Below are 18,668 nucleotides of genomic sequence, written 5' to 3' on the forward strand. Positions count from 1 at the left end.
AATGAAAATTTCCCACTAGCTATATGGTGGTGACAAAACGAGAGACTCTCAATTATGAAGATCATGGTGCTTAATATGCACAAGTGTGGAAAGGTGGTAGCATTGTCCCTTCTCTCTTTTTCTCTCATTCTTTTGGGTGGGCTCTTTGGCCTCTTTTTTTTGGTGGGCATCTTTGGCCTCTTTTATTTCCTCACATGGGACAATGCTCCATTAATGATGATCATCACACTTTCAACTCAAAACTTAGAGCAACGATGACTCTATATGGAATGCCTTCGATAGTGTACCGTGGCAATGATCTAGCATGACATAGACATTAATGGAAACATCATGCTAGCTATATTACGATCATGCAATGGCAATGTAGAAGTGGTGGCACATGTCATGGTGGTAGTTGCATGGCAATATATCTCGGAATAAATTTGAAAAAAGCCATAGTAGGTAGGTATGGTGGCTGTTTTGAGGTAGGCTAATGGTGGTTTTTGTGCACCCGCGGAAGTTGCATGGCACTAAGAAGATAGTGATGGTGGAAGGTGAAAGTGCATCTAAACCATGGACTCAACATTAGTCATGAAGAACTCATATACTTTCTTGCAAAAGTTTTATTAGTAATCGAAACAAAGCATTCAATGCATACTCCTAGGGGAAGGGTTGGTAGGTATAAACCATCGCGCGATCCCGACCGCCACGCAAAGGATGACAACCAATAGACTAATCATGCTCAGATTTCATCACATAGCGGTTCACCATACTTGCATGCTACGAGAATCACTAACTTCAACACAAGTATTTCTAGATCCACAACACCTTACTAGCATAACTTCAATATTACCACAACCATATCTCAAAACTAATTGAGATGAATCAAACTTCTCTAACTATTCAATGCACATGAAGGTGGAAGTTTTCGTATCCCTTTGGATAACTACCCCTTTTGAGACTACTTTCAAAGCATAGATCAACTACCAAGCCACACACCGCTACGCTCTAAAAGATATAAGTGAAGCACATAGAGCAAAAGTATCTAGCTCAAAAGATATAAGTGAAGCACATGTGAGCTGAATTGTCTAACAAAAGATATAAGTGAAGCTCGACAACATCACGGTGAGTGCATGTCTCTCTCTCTAGGTGTGCAGCAAGGATGATTGTGACACAACAAAAATAAAAGACTCCTACGATACAAGACGCTCCAAGCAAAAACACATAACATGTGGTGAATAAAAATATAGCCCCAAGTAACGTTACCGATGGATTGAAGACGAGAGAGGGGATGCCTTCCTGGGGCATCCCCAAGCTTAGGCTTTTACGACATCCTTGAATCTCTTGGGGTGCCTTGGTAATCCCTAAGCTTGAGATCTTGCCACTCTTTTATCTCTTTGTCCATAAGAACTTCACCCAAAACTTGAAAACTCCACAACACGAAACTTAAACAGAAACTCATGATAACATTAGTATGAGAAAGCAAACCACCACTTCCTTAGGTACTGTAGGAAACTTAAATTCTACTTATGCTGATGTTGGGTTACTGTATTTTCAATATTCCATGGCTAATACCCCCCCGATACTATCCATAGTTTCATCAAAATAAGCAACCAACACAACAAAAACAGAATCTGTTAACAACAGACCATCATGTAGCAATCTGTATATTTCGTATACTTCTGGTACTTCAAAAATTCTGAACAATTACGACAGTCTAAAGAATTTGCGTAGCAATCAGCAGAAAAAACAATCAACTCAAAAGCTATTACATAAAAAAATGAAAATTCTTTTCGTGAGCAGAAAGTTTCTGTCTTTTCCAGCATGACCAAACGATCATCCCCAAGACTAATCATAACGGTTTTGCTTGGCACAAACGCAAAAAGAAACACAAAAAACACAATCATAATAGAATCATGAAAGTGTGGAAAACACAAAACAGAAAGAAAAAGGATAGATTCGTTGGGCTGCGTCCCAACAAGCGCTTTTGTTTAACGCCCTTAGCTAGGCATTCAATGATGCTCTCACAAAAGACAAGAATTGAAGCACAACGAGAGCATCATAAAGCATGTGAAAATCACATCTAAGTCTAACATACTTCCTATGCATAGGCATTTTATAGGAAAACAAATTGTCAAGACAACCAATAGCTGCCATATGCAAGGAAGAAGAAAGAGACAAGGGCAATCTCAACATCACGAGAGGTGATTTGGTAACATGAAAGTTTCTACCAAAATATTTTCCTTTCTCATAGCAATTACATGTGGGATCATATTCAAACTCAACAATATAGCTATCCCATAGGATATTCTTTTCATGATCCACATGCATGCAAAGTTGATGCTCTTAAAAAATAGTGGGATTATTATCAAATAAAGTCACGACTTCTCCAATCCCACTTTCAGTATTGTTGCAAATATCATATTCATCATGAGGTCTGAACAAATTTTCAAGATCATAAGAAAGATCACCACCCCAATCATGATTATTGCAACAAGTAGTGGACAAAGCAAAACTAGCATCCCCAAGCTTAGGGTTTTGCATAATTTTAGCATGATTATCACTAATAGAATTTATAGTGAAACCAAAGCAATCATGATTTTCATCCAAGGAGACCTCGTGAATCACTTCATAAATTTCTTCCTCGCAATTTTGAGATTCATGCATCTCAAGCAAAACTCCATAAAGATAGTCAAGTGCACTCAACTCACTAGCAATTCGTTCCACATAAGTGGGTCTCTTAAAGAGATTAGCTAGTGGATGAGGATCCATATCACTAGATTTTCAGCAAGCGAAGATGCAAGCATATTGAAGGCACATGGCACACAAGCGAACAAAAAGCAACCGAGAGAAAAGGGCGAACGAAAAGGCAAAGGAGAAAGGCAAAAAGGCAAATGAAAACGGAAAATGTGAAGTGGGGGAGAGGAAAACGAGAGACAACTGGCAAAAAAGTAAATGCAGGAGATGAGTTTGTGAGACCTACTTGGATAGATCTCTCCTTCCCCGGCAACGGCGCCAGAAATACTTCTGCTACTGCAACAAAAGACCTTCCAACGGCGCCAGAAATAGGTGTGTTGACGGCACCAGGAATCCTTTTGCTACGGCTACGCCTTAAGGGACTTCGTAGGAAAATATGCAAAGGATTTCCCCCGTGGCCTTGGAGCCTTGCGTTGGTGTTCCCTTGAAGCGGAAAGGGTGATGTAGCGCAGCGGTGGTAGGTATTTCCCTCAGTTTTGAGAACCAAGGTATCGATCCAGTGAAGGAGTATCACAAGGGCCTGCACAAACACAAAAACTTGCTCCCAACGCAATGAAGGGGTTGTCAATCCCTTATAGATTGTTTGCCAAGTGAGAACTGAAAGCAACAAAGTAACAAAGCAAAGTAAAAGCGAAAGTGGAAACGATAGGTGTGAATAGACCCACGGGCCATAGTGTTTACTAGTGGCTTCTCTCATGAAAGCAAGTAGACGGTGGGTGAACAAATTACTGTCGAGCAATTGATACAACCGCGCAAAGTCGTGACGTCATCTATGGCAATGATTATATCTATAGGCATCACGTCCAAAACAAGTAGACCAATACTTTCTGCATCTACTACTATTACTCCACACGTCGACCGCTATCCAGCATGCATCTAGTGTATTAAGTCCAAAAGAACAGAGTAACGCCTTAAGCAAGATGACATGATGTAGATGGACAATCTCATATCTACGACAGAGCCCACCTTGTTACCCTTGATGGCAACTACACGATGTGTGCTTTGCTGCCCCTACTGTCACTGGGAAAGGTCACCACACGGTAAGAACCCAAAACCAAGCACTTCTCCCATTGCAAGAATCATAGATCTAGTTGGCCAAACAAAACCCAAGACTCGGAGAGACTTACAAGTATATCAAATCATGCATATAAGAAATCAACAAAGACTCAAATATATATCATAGATAATCTGATCACAAATCCACAATTCATCGGATCTCGACAAACACACCGCCAAAGAAGATTACATCGGATAGATCTCCATGAAGACCATGGAGAACTTTGTATTGAAGATCCAAGAGAGAGAAGAAGCCATCTAGCTACTAACTACGGACCCGTAGGTCTGAAGTGAACTACTCACGAGTCATTGGAGGGGTGATGATGATGATGAAGAAGCCCTCCAACTCCAAAGTCGCCTCCGGCAGGGCACCGGGAAGGGTCTCCAGATGAGATCTTGCGGAAACGGAAGTTTGCGGCGACGGAAAAGTATTTTCGTGGATCCCTTGATTTTTCTCTCTGTATTTTAGGGAATATATAGGCACAGGATCTAGGTCAGGGGGGCGCCAGGGAGGCCACAAGCCTGCCCACCGCCGCCCCCTGGTGGCGGAGAGGGGGCTTGTGGGCTCCCTGTAGCCCTCATGGCTTGGCCCACAAGCCCCCTGATCTTCTTCCGTTCAGGAAAAAATCATTTCGGGGATTTTATTCCGTTTGGACTCCGTTCCAAAATCAGATCTGAAAAGAGCCAAAAACACAGAAAAACAGGAACTGACACTTGGCACTGAAATAATAAGTTAGTCCCAACAAAGATATAAAAGGTACATAAAACATCCAAAGATGACAAGATAACAACATGAAACCATCAAAAATTATAGATACGTTTGAGACGTATTACATACCTATTTCAATCTCATTACCGGCAAATCTCTTTACTCGTTCTGTAATACAAGATCCCCATGACTCACACTCGAGTCACATTGCTTGCAAGGCTTATATGTGATGTTGTATTACCGAGTGGGCCCCGAGATACCTCTCCGTCACACGGAGTGACAAATCCCAGTCTTGATCCATGCTGACTCAACGGACACCTTCAGAGATACCTGTAGAGCACCTTTATAGTCACCTAGTTACGTTGCGACGTTTGATACACATAAGGTATTCGTCCGGTGCCAGTGAGTTATATGATCTCATGGTCATAGGAACAAATACTTGACACGCAGAAAACAATAGCAATAAAACGACACGATCAATATGCTACGTTCATAGTTTGGGTCTTGTCCATCACATGATTCTCCTAATGATGTGACCCCGTTATCAAGTGACAACACTTGTCTATGGTTAGGAAACCTTGACCATCTTTGATTAACGAGCTAGTCAACTAGAGGCTTACTAGGGACAGTGTTTTGTCTATGTATCCACGCATGTATATGAGTTCCCAATCAATACAATTATAGCATGGATAATAAACGATTATCACGAACAAAGAAATATAATAATAACTAATTTATTATTGCCTCTAGGACATATTTCCAACACGTCCCACTTGTAAGCCCAGGTAGGAAGCCGTACAGGGTTGCCGTGGTCCTCCCAGGTCTTCCACGTTGCGGCTTTAGGGCGTCCAACAGGAAGGCGTTTCCAAACGAAAGTAGGAGCATACAACCACCAACTCCATCGTCCTTTGTGGACCTGCGACAAGCATCGTCCAACTACAAGTAACAACAAAGATGGATCAGTTTAGCAGAAAATTATAAAACTGAACTTACTATTAACAATTTATTACCTGCCGGTACAAGTACGCCAGTGCGGCCGAGCCCCAACTGAACTTGTTGTCGAAAACAGTCAATGCCTTCAGCCACATCCATGGAGCATTTTTGCCAGTGTCGTCAGCGAATATAGTCCTAGAGATCACATACCACATGTACACGCGAGCATAAGTCTGAATCACCTCGTCATTTGCGTCCTCAGGACAATGAGCAAAGTTGGCGGCAATCCAAGTGAAAGAAGCGCCAGCCGGGACTCTACCTTTCTTCCCTCCATCTTCTACCTTCGGCTCTGGAGGTGACATACCAATAAGGGCATCCATTTGGTGCCGCCATCCCTCAGAATCAGTGCTCATACAGAGAGGCTTCCCCTCGATCAGAAGTGCGGTGATCATGGAAACATCTTGAAGAGTCACTGTCATCTCTCCGGTCCGGAGGTGAAAACTATGGGTCTCCGGCCTCCACCGATCAATAAGTGCAGTGATTGTCGCAGCGTTCAGGTTGGGCGTTGACCGAATCACAAGCTGAATGAATGGAAGGAGTCCTGTCATCTCGATATATGGTGTGTACCCTCATCGTACTGCATTAGAGTCGATGCACCGTGAGACCAATTCTTCAAGGGCATAAGCTCCTGCAAACAGATAAGAGTGATATCATTACAGTTTCATCTTATTAAATAAATACATGATTTTTTAAACATATGATCTACTTACCATTTCTTTCTCCGACATCAAATAGGCCCGGTGTTCAACGTCATAGGCATCATTCAAAAGCCAAACCATCCTACATATCCCAAAAAAATAAACTTATGAATCTATTCATCTTCAAAAAAATACTCATATGAATCTACTCATCTACTAATCCACTCATCTACTCATCTACTAATCCACTCATCTACATATTACTAAAAGAAACTCATATGAATCTACTCATCTTTAAAAAAATACTCATATTACTCATATCTTCATAAAATCCACGTCATCTACTCATAGGAATAGTCATAGAACACAACTATTCATCTAGGATTAATAAAATAGGACTAACTCCTCATCTACATTTCAAATCCAATCAAAATATGACTTTCAACCTAACTAACCCAAATATGAAAAATAAGCAATACTATTTGGATAGATAGATGGAAAACGGAAGAGATTACCTCGTAGACAAGTTTAGGGAATCAATCCACGAAAGAAATCACCAGATCTGAAGCATTTAGAAGAGGGGATTCGGATGAGGAAAAGAGTCAGCCGCCGGTTTGAAAAACGAATGGGAGGGGAATGAGGAGGGGGTGGGGGAGGGGGGCTGGGCCGTGGCTGGATAAGTCGCAGTGTGGCGCCTAAGCCTTCGGCGCCACACTTTACACGGTGCGACGCCTGAGGCTTAGGGGTCGCACTGCCTGGGATGGGGCCAGCTGTGCCAGGTGGCTGGACGTGTGGCGCTGACGTCTTAGGCGTCACACAGTGTAGTGTGACGTCTAGGTGTCGGACGTCACACGAAAGGGTCAGCCGGGTGAATTTTTTTGCGTTCGGGTTCACTTCTTGAGTTCTTTCGCTCCACATGTCATTTTTGTTAATTTTGCCGTGTATCTACGGTTTAGGTCCTCTCTTCTCTTTCCTTCAGCAGCCGCCTTGTTCGTTCCATCCGATCTCTTCCCACAACAACTCGAAGACGCCGCCGACGTGCCATGGGCGACAGCCAGTACTCCTTCTCCCTCACCACCTTCAGGTTTGCTCTCTCTCTCTCTCTCTCACTATCGACCACGGCTCGCAATCTCCGTGCTCGTCCCGCGCCGTCCCAGGGTGGCCGAAGTTGCGCCGCCGCCATGAGCGAGCTAGACCAGCAGCCTCTCCTTGCTAGCTCCCGCCGTCCGGCCGATGGCGCCTCCGTGCTGGTTTCCTGCGCCTTCCCTGTTCAGATCCGGCGCTGGCCGCTCCGGCCCTTACAGATCAGCGGTTAACGCGAACTGCTCCTAGGCGCCCGCTCCCCCCCACCCACCCCCACTCGCGGCTGCCGGTCGTTGCCCCCCTTGTTTTCTAATGTTGCTATTCTTCAATGCTGTCTCTACCGGGTGTTCCTGCTTCGTCTTCCTTTTCTTCTATTTCGATCGTTCGCTTAAAGCTGGGTTAAGCGAGACATCGGGATCCTCGTTCTCCCGTGATGGTTCTCCTCCTGGCCCTCGGCATTATCGCTTCTTGCCCTGCACCTATATTTTGTGTGGCATGTTGTCCATCTCCATGTTCGATAGCTAATGTGCTTGTCTTGCTTATTTGTATCTGCACTAAAGGTGCAATGAAAATCTCACCTTTTCCCTGATTTCGTTCAGCCCATCGGGGAAGCTGGTGCAGATCGAACATGCGCTCACAGCGGTCGGATCAGGCCAAACCTCCCTTGGCATCAAAGGTGCGTTCTGTGCAGTAATCATGCCCCCTAGTTTCTGCTATTAGTGGTCTTATATGCTGCCAGGCGCCAGCATCAATTTGCTGCAGAAGTTTTGTGATTTTAGACTAAGTGTGAGACAGTGATGTGCAGTGCTTGTGATTTTAGATGAGCTTCTTGATGTCTATGAAGACTGATATACCACTAGAGCTAATAATTTAATGCATTTGATAGACACACGCCTTGTGGGTTTGTCAGATCATGTTCATTTTAAAGTTGTATTGTGCTACATTCTGCTTATGAGTGCGAAGTTGATGTTTGGTGTGACATATTTTTGGAAGTATTCAGATCTCTGTGAACTACTTAGTTTGTAGCATGTCCATTGTAATGTTTGGATTTCTTTCCACCTTGTATTTGGATGTTCCATGGAAACTGTTAGAGCATGTTCTCGCATAGTTGGATTTATATCGACCTAGGAGTTCATTTTTTTGCTTACTGCTAGGCTGGCCTTATGTTTATTCACTGAGGCCCTGTGGGATTTGCAACCGTATATTCATGATAAAAAGGTGCAAAATCGCACATTATTAGTTCTTTTGCTTTTCAGCATATCAGTTCTTTTGCTCTTCAGCACATTATTATTCCAGCATATCAGTTCTTTTGCTTTTCAGCTATCAAGCAGTTGTGTTTGTGTTGTGGAAGTAAAAAGGCAATCTCTTGTTTTTTTTTTGCCATGTTTTTCTATTCACGAATAAAAATACTTTTCGACATCACATCGAAAACTTAATGTTTGCTGTGCATTCTTTATACACCTATGAGTTAGCACCAATACACTGCCTTCTTTTTATAAACTAATTGACTGAATGAATTTTAGCTTCGTAAGTATGGTGCATATTTTATCAGTTTTTTCACTGTTCTATTCTATCTATCATACATGGTCATGGTCATAAGTACAACCTTTTCACTCCCCTTTCTGAGATATGTCTCATGTTTGTAGCTGCCAATGGTGTAGTTATCGCAACCGAGAAGAAATTGCCTTCTATTTTAGTGGATGAAACGTCTGTAAGTGTACCATTATCCAATTTTAATCTCTTCTCTACTTGTCATCCTTTGTTGTTATCTAAAAAAATGTTAATTAATCTGTTTCTGCAAATTTTTAGGTGCAAAAGATTCAGTCGTTAACTCCAAATATCGGAGTTGTCTACAGGTAATTTTTTCTAGTGTTGCTTCCTATCTTGGATAAATTTCATTTCAACTATTGTAAACATGTTTACTTCTGTTATACTGTATTGCCCCCCCCCCCCCCCCCCCCAACTAAATGTTATATCGGTTAATGTTCTTAATTTTTGATGATGTTTGAGCCAGTCTTGCTGTGTGGGCTGCTACATGGCTTACCACTTCCATCACTACTGATGAGCTGGTGTATGTATATATGAAAGGATAAATTGAACAATTTATCTGAAGGTTCCTGCCTTTGTGTGTTTCACCTGAAAAGGCAAAATTTAAAATACCCATGTAGCTCATGCAAGGGACCAGCTGGTTAATACTCCCTCTGTTCCTAAATATAAGTCCTTTTAGATGTTTCACTAAAAGACTACATACGGATGTACATAGACATATTTTAGATTGTAGATTCACTCATTTTGCTCCGTATGTAGTCTTCTAGTGAAATCTCTTAAAAGACTTATATTTAGGAACGGAGGGAGTAGATCAATCAGTGTAAAGCATCTTAGAGATAGCATGAATAACTCACCCTTTTTAGGCAACATGATGAACGTGCAAGAAGGTAATAGAAAATTTCTGTTTGTTATTACCATGCAAACTATGTGAAGTGGGTCAACTCACTGGTTCCGGTTATTAACCTAGAGCATTCCTTGACCATGGAAGTGCACACTGGAGATCAACAGCTACATTTGTAGTGTAGTGCTAACCGCTAACAGCTAAGCAATCAGAACAAACACATTTTTTTACCAATTATTCATTACATCTCCGAGCTTGCCACTGTGGCTCCATCAATACAGTTTCCAATCAGTTACTGACATTTGGTGTGTCTTGCAATCTCCCATGTGTCTCTTGTTGCATGCATGTGCACTTACCTACTCATTGTTTTCAGTGGGATGGGTCCAGATTTTCGTGTTCTTGTCAGAAAAAGTCGGAAGCAGGCACAGCAGTATTATCGGTTGTACAAGGTATATTCAAGAATGTTGGTTTTGACTTAATTGTTTTTCCACATTTGGTGAAGACACCATTTAAATAAATTGCTATGGATAATACACAGGTCACCTGTACCCATGTTCTGTTATTATTTCCCATGTAAATATGTTTTCTGATTATTGTTCATTTCCAAATGCAGGAAACCATCCCTGTTACCCAGCTTGTCCGAGAGACTGCTGCTGTTATGCAGGAGTTCACTCAATCTGGGTATGATACTATGCTCTACACCTTTTTTAAAGTATATTACTAATGAAGTTATGAAATTGTTAAAATCAGTCATGCATTTGTTATACCCAAATTACTATACCAAAAAAGGCTTTCGCCCCGCTTTATATATATAGTAATTGTTAAAATCAGTCATGCAATAAGATGGCTGGAAGTTGTTATTTACTGGGGTAGGCCTAACTAGTGTGCTTGGTAGTAATTATTTTGGCAATTTTTGAGGGCAGGCTTGAGCCTGTTCAAGCCTGTTGAGTAGAATCGCCACTGCCGGTGGGTATGGTAATGTCACAGTCCAGGATCCTAGGATTCCTGGTGGGCCCTACTTCCATACTATCGCGTTAAAAAGTTAAAATATATTGAATTTTCCATATGTACTAATTATACATATTAGGTTCGTCCTTTTTATATCAACTAATACTAGTAAAAATGCCCGTGCGTTGCACCGGGAGAAAAAGAGCATCACATCCCGTAGCCTATAACACGAGTAATTGTTTCATTTATGACCCACATTAACAATTCTCAACATGAAGAATTATGCTGTCGGCCTTGCCATCTTTGTAAAATGGCTAAAAAACGTTTGCATCGTTTGGTTTGCGGCGTTACTATTTTATTCTCACCGTCACTATTGTAGGTACTCCATTCAGTTAAGATATGTCCTGCTTAATAAGACATATCTTAATTTAATAGAAAAATGGTCTTAAAAATGACATATTTTTTGGGTTCAAAAAATGCCATTCATGAAAAGTGTATGCAATGTAGTGTTGGTGTGAGTCTGACATGCATATTAATATATTCACACGCAGGCCTTGTGCACATACATTGGCCGGGGCGAGCCCGACATGTAGCTCCATCGGTGTCCAGCAGCTTCCGGTCCAGCACAACATCTAGCGACAACCCCACTACCCACCGGCCACTTCCCACTACATGCCCCTTATCTACAACACATCACCATTCTTCTTCCTCTTCTCCATCCACCTGACGCTCTCCCTTCTTCTCAATCTGGCGCGCCCATGACGTGGTGGTTGGCCCGGCCCAAGCGCCTCGTCCAGCAGTGGAGCTGGCTCTACTACTGTCGCTCGATCTGGACGCCCGCGCCCAGTCGCCACCCCGCCCCGTGCTCCGAATCCGGCCCAAGCGCCTCGTCCAGCCGCGGCCCGGCCTACGGCAGCGGTTCCCGTGCCGTGGTGGTGGAGCCTCACTCTCCGATGGGCGATGGGGGCTGCGGGGCCTGTGAGCAGTGGTGGCATGGTTGCTTGCCAGATCTGGCTGCGGTGATTGGAGACTTGACGCTCGGTTTGGATGGTTTATTGGATTTATGCGCCACTCCTCCTCTTTGATTGCTCGTATCTCGTCCTCCGTGTTGTCTTGTTGCTCGTATCTCATCCTCTTTGCTGGCTTGTTGAATCTTGCAATTTAAAACGTATATAAGTTGCTAGAATTTGATATAATGTGGCGGTGTGGGACTATTGATTCGGATCTGAAATTTTAGCACAAGGCTCCGCACAGCCGCGACCCACCTTTGGGCACCGAAGCACCGACTCCGCACAGCAGCGACGCCGGTCCCAAGCCCCTCGAGCAACCTCCCCCCGCCTGTTGATGAAATTTACGAGGAAAGATGGAATCTTTGGCGACCATGGAGGAAATCCCCGGAAGAAGGCAGCAAATCCGAGAAGGAGCCATGAAATCGGAGGTGAGGAAGCAACGAACCTTGTAGGGCGACCTGGGGATCTTCCTGGGGCCGGAGCCCTTGGGGGAGAAGAGGCCGGGGAAGAGCAGGTCCTGGTCGTCCCCGGCGGTGAAGAGCGCGCGCTTGGCGTTGCGCGGCACCTCGGCCTTGAAGCGGAATATGTTGCCGCCGGCGGGGGAGCCGACGGGGGAGGATGAGGAGGAGGCCGCGGTGGAGGAGACGAGGCGGTCGGGCGTGTCGGGCCCGAAGAGCGCGGCGCGGAGGAGCGCGCAGTAGGGCGAGGGGGCGGCAGATCCGGCGAAGGAGGAGGCGGTGGCGGAGGGGGCGGGGGCGAGGTCGAAGAGCGCGAGGTTGGATTCGGTGCGGTTGGGGATGAAGCGGTCGCTGTAGACGTTGCGGGAGGCCGGCGTGGCGGGGGCCGAGGTGGCCGAGGAGGTCGCCGGCCCGCGGCGCTGCGCATCGGAGGAGGGCGGACAGGGGGCTGCCGCCGCTCCGGGGGCGTGAAGGGGAGGACTATGGATTCAATTACCAAAACAAACAGGTGCTTTTCTGTAAAACATTTCTAACTGAACCCTTTTTATACTTAAAAAGGGAGTGCGGGTTGAATACTGAAAAACGCAGGGGCCTTTTTGCAAAAGCGCTGACGACGTACGACAGAAACTGTATTTGCTTTATTATTATATATATATAGCAAAATGGCCAGTGCGTTGCAACGGGAGAAAAAAAACATAATCTTCAATAATGATGACCACATTATGTTCACACATCATCGCTTGATTTTGAAATTTTGTGCACAAATGCAAGAAAATGTTTCTTCTTTTAAATTTATTCACAAGTTGAAGCAATATTTACATTTTCAAAAAAAAAAATCATGGTTGTCAAAAATCTTGGTAACTCAAAGAATTATTCTTAATTTCAAGATTTTTTTTAGAAAACATACAATAATAATCCGATCCATCCAACAGTTAATTCTTCAAAAATCACACGGGTATATTTTCACAAAGAATTAGAAGCATTAATGTTTAACTACATACATTAGATCTTTCATGAACAATTTTACAAATATGAGAACGATTTTAAAATCGAGAACATTTTTTACAATTTACAAACATCTACTAAAAATCATGAATATTTTTTATATTTCAAACGGGTTTAAATATTTTCTTTTGAATTGGCGACCAATTCTAGAAAAGACTAACATAATTTTTGATGTTGGAGGATTTTACTTTAAATTCACAAACATTTTTGAAACGCATGATGTTTTTCTGAATAAACAAACATTTTTATAAGTCAGTAATATATTTATTAAATTCATGGACATTGTTTTGGAATTTGCAAAATTTTTTATAAAAATCCGGCGCCTTTTTTGAATCCACAAACATTTTATGTTTTCGTCAACATTTTAATTCAAAATTCCTATTTTTTAATATGCAAATGCTTTTGTAATTCTAAATTATTTAAATTAGAAGTAAACAAAAATGGAACGGAAATAAAAAAAGAAACTATCAAAACAGGCATTAGCTATTTTAAAAATTTTAAGACATTTTTTAAATGCATTAACATATTTTGAATTAGAAAGCATTTTGTTAAATGCTTTTATTAATTTTTAATACATGGAGTTTGATTTGAAATCATGGACTTCTCTTATTTTACAAACATTTTTTCAAACTTGCAAAATTTTATTGTATAGCAGTTTTTGAAGTCACAAACATTTTATTTTTTAAATATGTTGATTTAAAATTTTAAGTTTATTAGAATTTTAAAGGTTATTTGAAGTTCTAAATGATTTAAAATAGAAAAATAAAATGGAACTGAAGATAAATAAATAAACGGAACTAAAAAAACTGGCACCTGTGCATGGGCCGGCCCATACGGTGTGCTGGATATTCTCCCAGGGTGCAGAGCGTAATATAGGAGGTTTTTACATGGGCCGGCCCAGTCCGAGATTTTTCGCTTTGTGAAACGTTTTCTATTACTTACCGGTGGCATGGTGGGTAATTTATGCAAACTTCAGGGGCAATTTCCATGATGTACCACACAAGCAATAGGTGCTTTATTATCAACTAGTACAAATGCCCGTGCGTTGCATCGGGCGAAGAAAGAGGCACAACCAGCTTTATATTGCATTGTGTACCATTTTAATAGACATCAATAATAAGGTAAAACTGATTATTGCTTTTTGTATAATCAAGTTTGGACGTGAAGAAGCCAACTTAGCATTCTTCATCAGATGCAATAGCAGTTTTGCATGGAATAGTTTGTCAATGATTTTTTTTGGGCTTTTCTGGTAAACATGAAAATTTCCTTATTTCTAATAAAAGTTTAGGTTTGGCTTTGGCCGACTGTGTGCGACGCATGGTCGCTGGTTTGACACATTTATACTTTGTTTTTCTTTAATATTCACAGTGTACTGCATAATCCATCGATCATAGAGGCGGAAAAGAGTTGAAATGACAACTCACCTACGGGCCTCTCGTGTGAGAATTAAAAACATAGAGGTCTTTTCTGCACAAAAACAGGTCGCACGCCTTCCTCTCCGTGTTCCGATCACTGATAGCGGGGCCCGCGCCACGGTAGCATGTCAAGTCAGCGTCGATTTCGTATCCAAATACGATTTGCACTGTATTTGTATGCCCGAACCAAAATTTTGCACCAGTGAGATGTATGCCGCAAGTTCTAGCATGAAAATAACCGCTTGCCCCTAAGTTAGGCATCACCGATGTAATTGACTCGTTGCCATAACCACTCCCATACATATCTTTCTGATCATTCGGTTCTTTGCGTTTTGCACAAATGTTTTCTTGAAGTAGCATGAACAGGGAGCATGTTATTTCCCTGGTCCGTCGCCATCGTAATTCTATTGCTCATAGCCTTACCCAGTTGGGCCATAATAACTCTCGTACTGCTCTTTGGTTGAGGTATGTTCCTCAAGAGATTCATTCATTGTATCAGAACGATTGTAATAATTCCCATGGTTAAAAAATGAACTCTTTTTTTTGTAAAAAAAAGTAGCAAACCCAAAAACAACCACCACCACCCAGTCGATGGGTGGGACAACAACGCAGACTGATCCTGCACCACCTTTGAGTGCCTCCTTTCGTGCTCCTTCGTTCATTGCTTCCATTTCCTTTTTTGATTGAAGCGTTTTGTAAGAGATGATTGAACCTGGCAAGTATTTTCACTTGGTGTCTTGGTGAACTACATTCACAATTGCCCTTGATCTCTAAAAGAACAAATATCCATTGCAAAGATTTTGAACTGAACAAGGATGATCAATGGGTGTTGTTAACCTGTAGAATATTAATCCAAGAGCATGACTGTTGGCTCTGCGCCTCTGCCTGCTATCAAGTAAGGTGTCTGTTTCAGTTTTCAAAGGCGTCGATTTCAGTGTACAATCGTTTTAAGTCATCAGTTAGAGAACATCATTCAGAGCCGCGTCAATCTGCAGAACATGATACAAATAGCTAGCTAGAGCGCTTCAACGTACCTCGAAGCTAGCCAGCTAGCCAGGCACCATGGCCCGCATTGCGCCGCTCGTGCTGGTGGCGCTGCTCTCCGTGCTGGCCGCGCCGTCGTCAGGGCGCCCCAGCTGCCCTACCCGCGACGCCTCCCCCGCCGCCGCCGCTGAAGGTGACTCCCCCGCCGTCGTCCGTGCCGTGTCCTCCGCCGCCGTACTCCCCCGCGCGCCGACGCCCCCGACGCCGGCCACGCCGACGCCGTCGTCGCCGACGGGCAAGTGCCCCGTGGACGTGCTGAAGCTGGTGGCGTGCGTGGACGCGCTCAACGGGGCGGTGCACGCGGTGGTGGGCGCCAACGCCAGCGAGACCTGCTGCCCGCTGCTGTCCGGCGTGGCCGACCTCGACGCCGCGTTGATCCGATCCGGATGCTGCGCGAGTGGTTTGCGGGTTGAATAGGCAAAACTGCAGGGGTGTTTGTATAAGAATGAAATGACAGAAAACGGTTTGACTTAAAATTGGACTGCGGGTTTATTAACAGAAAACGGAAGGGCTTTTTTGCACAAATGCCATGACGGACGACCAGAAACCCTATTTGCTTTATTATTATTAGGGAGAGACTAATAAACTTGGGTGCGCTATTCAGGCAAAAAAATTAGACTGCGAACCCCAAATTCGACTAGGCTTGGAAATTTGGGGCATGCCCCCCCTCCGATTCGGCTGGACGTGACCACCCCCCCCCCCCCCCCACACACACACACAGAGCACCCACACGACTGCATTCCATCTGTATATGCTGGAGTCCGCATTTCCTGTCGGCCTTAAGGTCTCCCCAAGTCGGCGGGAGGTTGCCTCCACTGCTGATCTCTCCATCGTCTCCCCCAGGAGTGTGAGAACTCCTTGAAGTATAATAATCTAGGTATATGCTGGTGTGGCCCTGGAAAAACTAGCGATTGATTCCCCTGCTGAACGAGCAGCCACCAGTTACCACCGATAACCCAAACATTTTTGCGTATGAAAGCCAAATGTTCAATTCAAACTTTATAGAAATGTATCATCATGTTAGAAACTGGTATTATATTTTACTCCTTATACATACCATTGTAACAATGTTGTACTCATAACCTTATTCTTGCAGTGGCGTAAGACCATTTGGTGTATCATTGTTGATTGCTGGTTATGATGATAATGGCCCGCAGTTGTATCAGGTACGTGCAATTTGAACTAAAACCACGACACTTATTTTGGATCGGAGGGAGTACATGATAGAGACCTTGCTATTTTCCTTCCCACTATTTCAGATTCACTCACATCTTAATAATTAGGCACCAGATGTGTATTATTGGGCTTACCACTCATCTTCTACTTATGACTGATATTTCACCCGTCATATATTGTTACAGTTATGATAAAGATAATAGAAATGCTGGATTTCTCATTGTTGATTGTTTCTTTAGGTTGACCCATCAGGGTCTTACTTCTCCTGGAAAGCATCAGCTATGGGGAAAAATGTGTCAAATGCAAAGACTTTTCTTGAGAAAAGGTAGATGAAGGATCTATCTATCCTAGCACTAGTATTTGTCACTGTTAAGGCTTCAGTGTGTTTTTAAAATCTGATGGACAGACCCAGTGCATAGAAGCTCCCACACAAGGTGGGGTCTGGGGAGGGATTATAGGAACCTAGTCTTACCCCTGCTACAGTGCAATGCAGAGAGTCTTGTTCGAACCCCTCTTGGCACAAGTGGGGAGTACTTCACCACTGCGCCAGGCCTGCCCTCTGTGTTTTTAAAATCTGATGATCATAATAAATTGCACTATATGCTGTTTAATCTAACATCTGTTCAGTAATACAAGCAGCATGTATGTCACCAATGTTCTTTTTCTCTCTTCCTTTATCCATGATAATATGATTTAACTGATATAACTTTTACTTATAGATACACAGAAGATATGGAGCTTGATGATGCCATCCATACTGCAATTTTGACTCTGAAAGAAGGGTAGCTATATTTTTCTAGTAGATGGCTTATGTTGCTAGTTCAGTATCTACAATTGACTACTGACTGTTTTTGGATTCACAGATATGAAGGCCAAATCTCTGCCAACAACATTGAAATTGGAGTTATTCGAGCTGACCGTGAATTCAAGTATGTATACAAAGTCAATTATGCAGTTTTCAACATAATTATCAGATGCAATGTCATTATAACTTGCCTGCTGTTTCGAGTATATGTCCAACATGTTTGTGTTTTTACTCCTGTTTTTTCGGTTGTAACAAATTCATTTCTACATTCTGACTAGTGACACATATCGTAAAAAAATGCAGAGTTCTAACTCCAGCAGAGATCAAGGATTTCTTGGAAGAGGTGGAGTAAGCTGCTGGTTGACAACTTACTGTCCAACATGAAACGTTTCAGAGCAAAGTCTCCATGGAGCTCGTCTGATTTGCTCCAGTAACGTACGTTTGAATCCTTGTGAATGCACATTGTGAAAACGAAGATAACCTAATGTTAGGTTTATGTTTTGCTTGGCCCTATCTCTGGATTTGTGTGGCCATTTTTCATCTGGTCCTTATGACTATCATTTATCAGTTTGCAAAATGAAGCACTAACGAAAACTATAATTGCTGGGATACAGTTCTCTGTAACATAGGATGTGTTTGGTAGAGTGCATGAAGGGTGCATGAGCTTAACAATTCCCTTCCTGACCCATTTTTCAGGATTTGGTAGCCTGCATGAGGCCTCCTTAGCATGCATGAGCTTAGCCCAAATACCCAACAGTCGTTTATTGGTCAGCATGCATGAACGAAGCGAGCGATAATGTGTTTCAAAAAATGTTCAAATTTTTTAGAAATAATTTAATTTTCAGAAAATGTTCAAGAATACAAAAAATTATCCAGATTTAAAAAAATGTCTCATTTTTATAAAAATATTATTTTTTCAAAAAATGTTCAGATTTATATTTTTTGTTAAATTTTTCAAAAAATGTTTGAACTTCCTTTTTTTTCAAATTTTCAAAAAATCTTTGGACTTCTTAAAAATTTAGTTTTTTCAAAAAATATTCAGATTTTCAAAATTTCTTTAACTTTTTAAAAAGTTCAAACTTTCAAAAAAACTTCAGAATTTCAAAAATCTTTAAATTTTTTTAAAAAATATTATTCTTATGTTTCATTTTGTTTAACATTTTTAAATGTTTTGTTGACTTATTTAGAAATACCGGTTGCTAC

General features: G+C 42.4%; 1 protein-coding gene across 1 annotated transcript; it reads left to right on the forward strand.

Moving 5' to 3' along the window:
* The first annotated feature begins 7,059 nt into the window (after positions 1–7,059).
* On the forward strand, positions 7,060–18,074 carry LOC123425545 (proteasome subunit alpha type-2). The gene is made up of 11 exons (XM_045109239.1): positions 7,060–7,216; positions 7,815–7,891; positions 8,862–8,926; positions 9,025–9,071; positions 9,978–10,053; positions 10,218–10,285; positions 16,581–16,650; positions 16,900–16,985; positions 17,380–17,442; positions 17,524–17,589; positions 17,769–18,074. Exons 1-11 carry the CDS (start codon positions 7,176–7,178, stop codon positions 17,815–17,817), a joined length of 708 nt encoding a protein of 235 aa, XP_044965174.1. The 5' UTR covers positions 7,060–7,175; the 3' UTR covers positions 17,818–18,074.
* The last annotated feature ends 594 nt before the right edge of the window (positions 18,075–18,668 follow it).

The sequence above is a fragment of the Hordeum vulgare genome, chromosome 2H, assembly GCF_904849725.1.
Source record: "Hordeum vulgare subsp. vulgare chromosome 2H, MorexV3_pseudomolecules_assembly, whole genome shotgun sequence".
NCBI classification, from domain to species: domain Eukaryota; kingdom Viridiplantae; phylum Streptophyta; class Magnoliopsida; order Poales; family Poaceae; genus Hordeum; species Hordeum vulgare.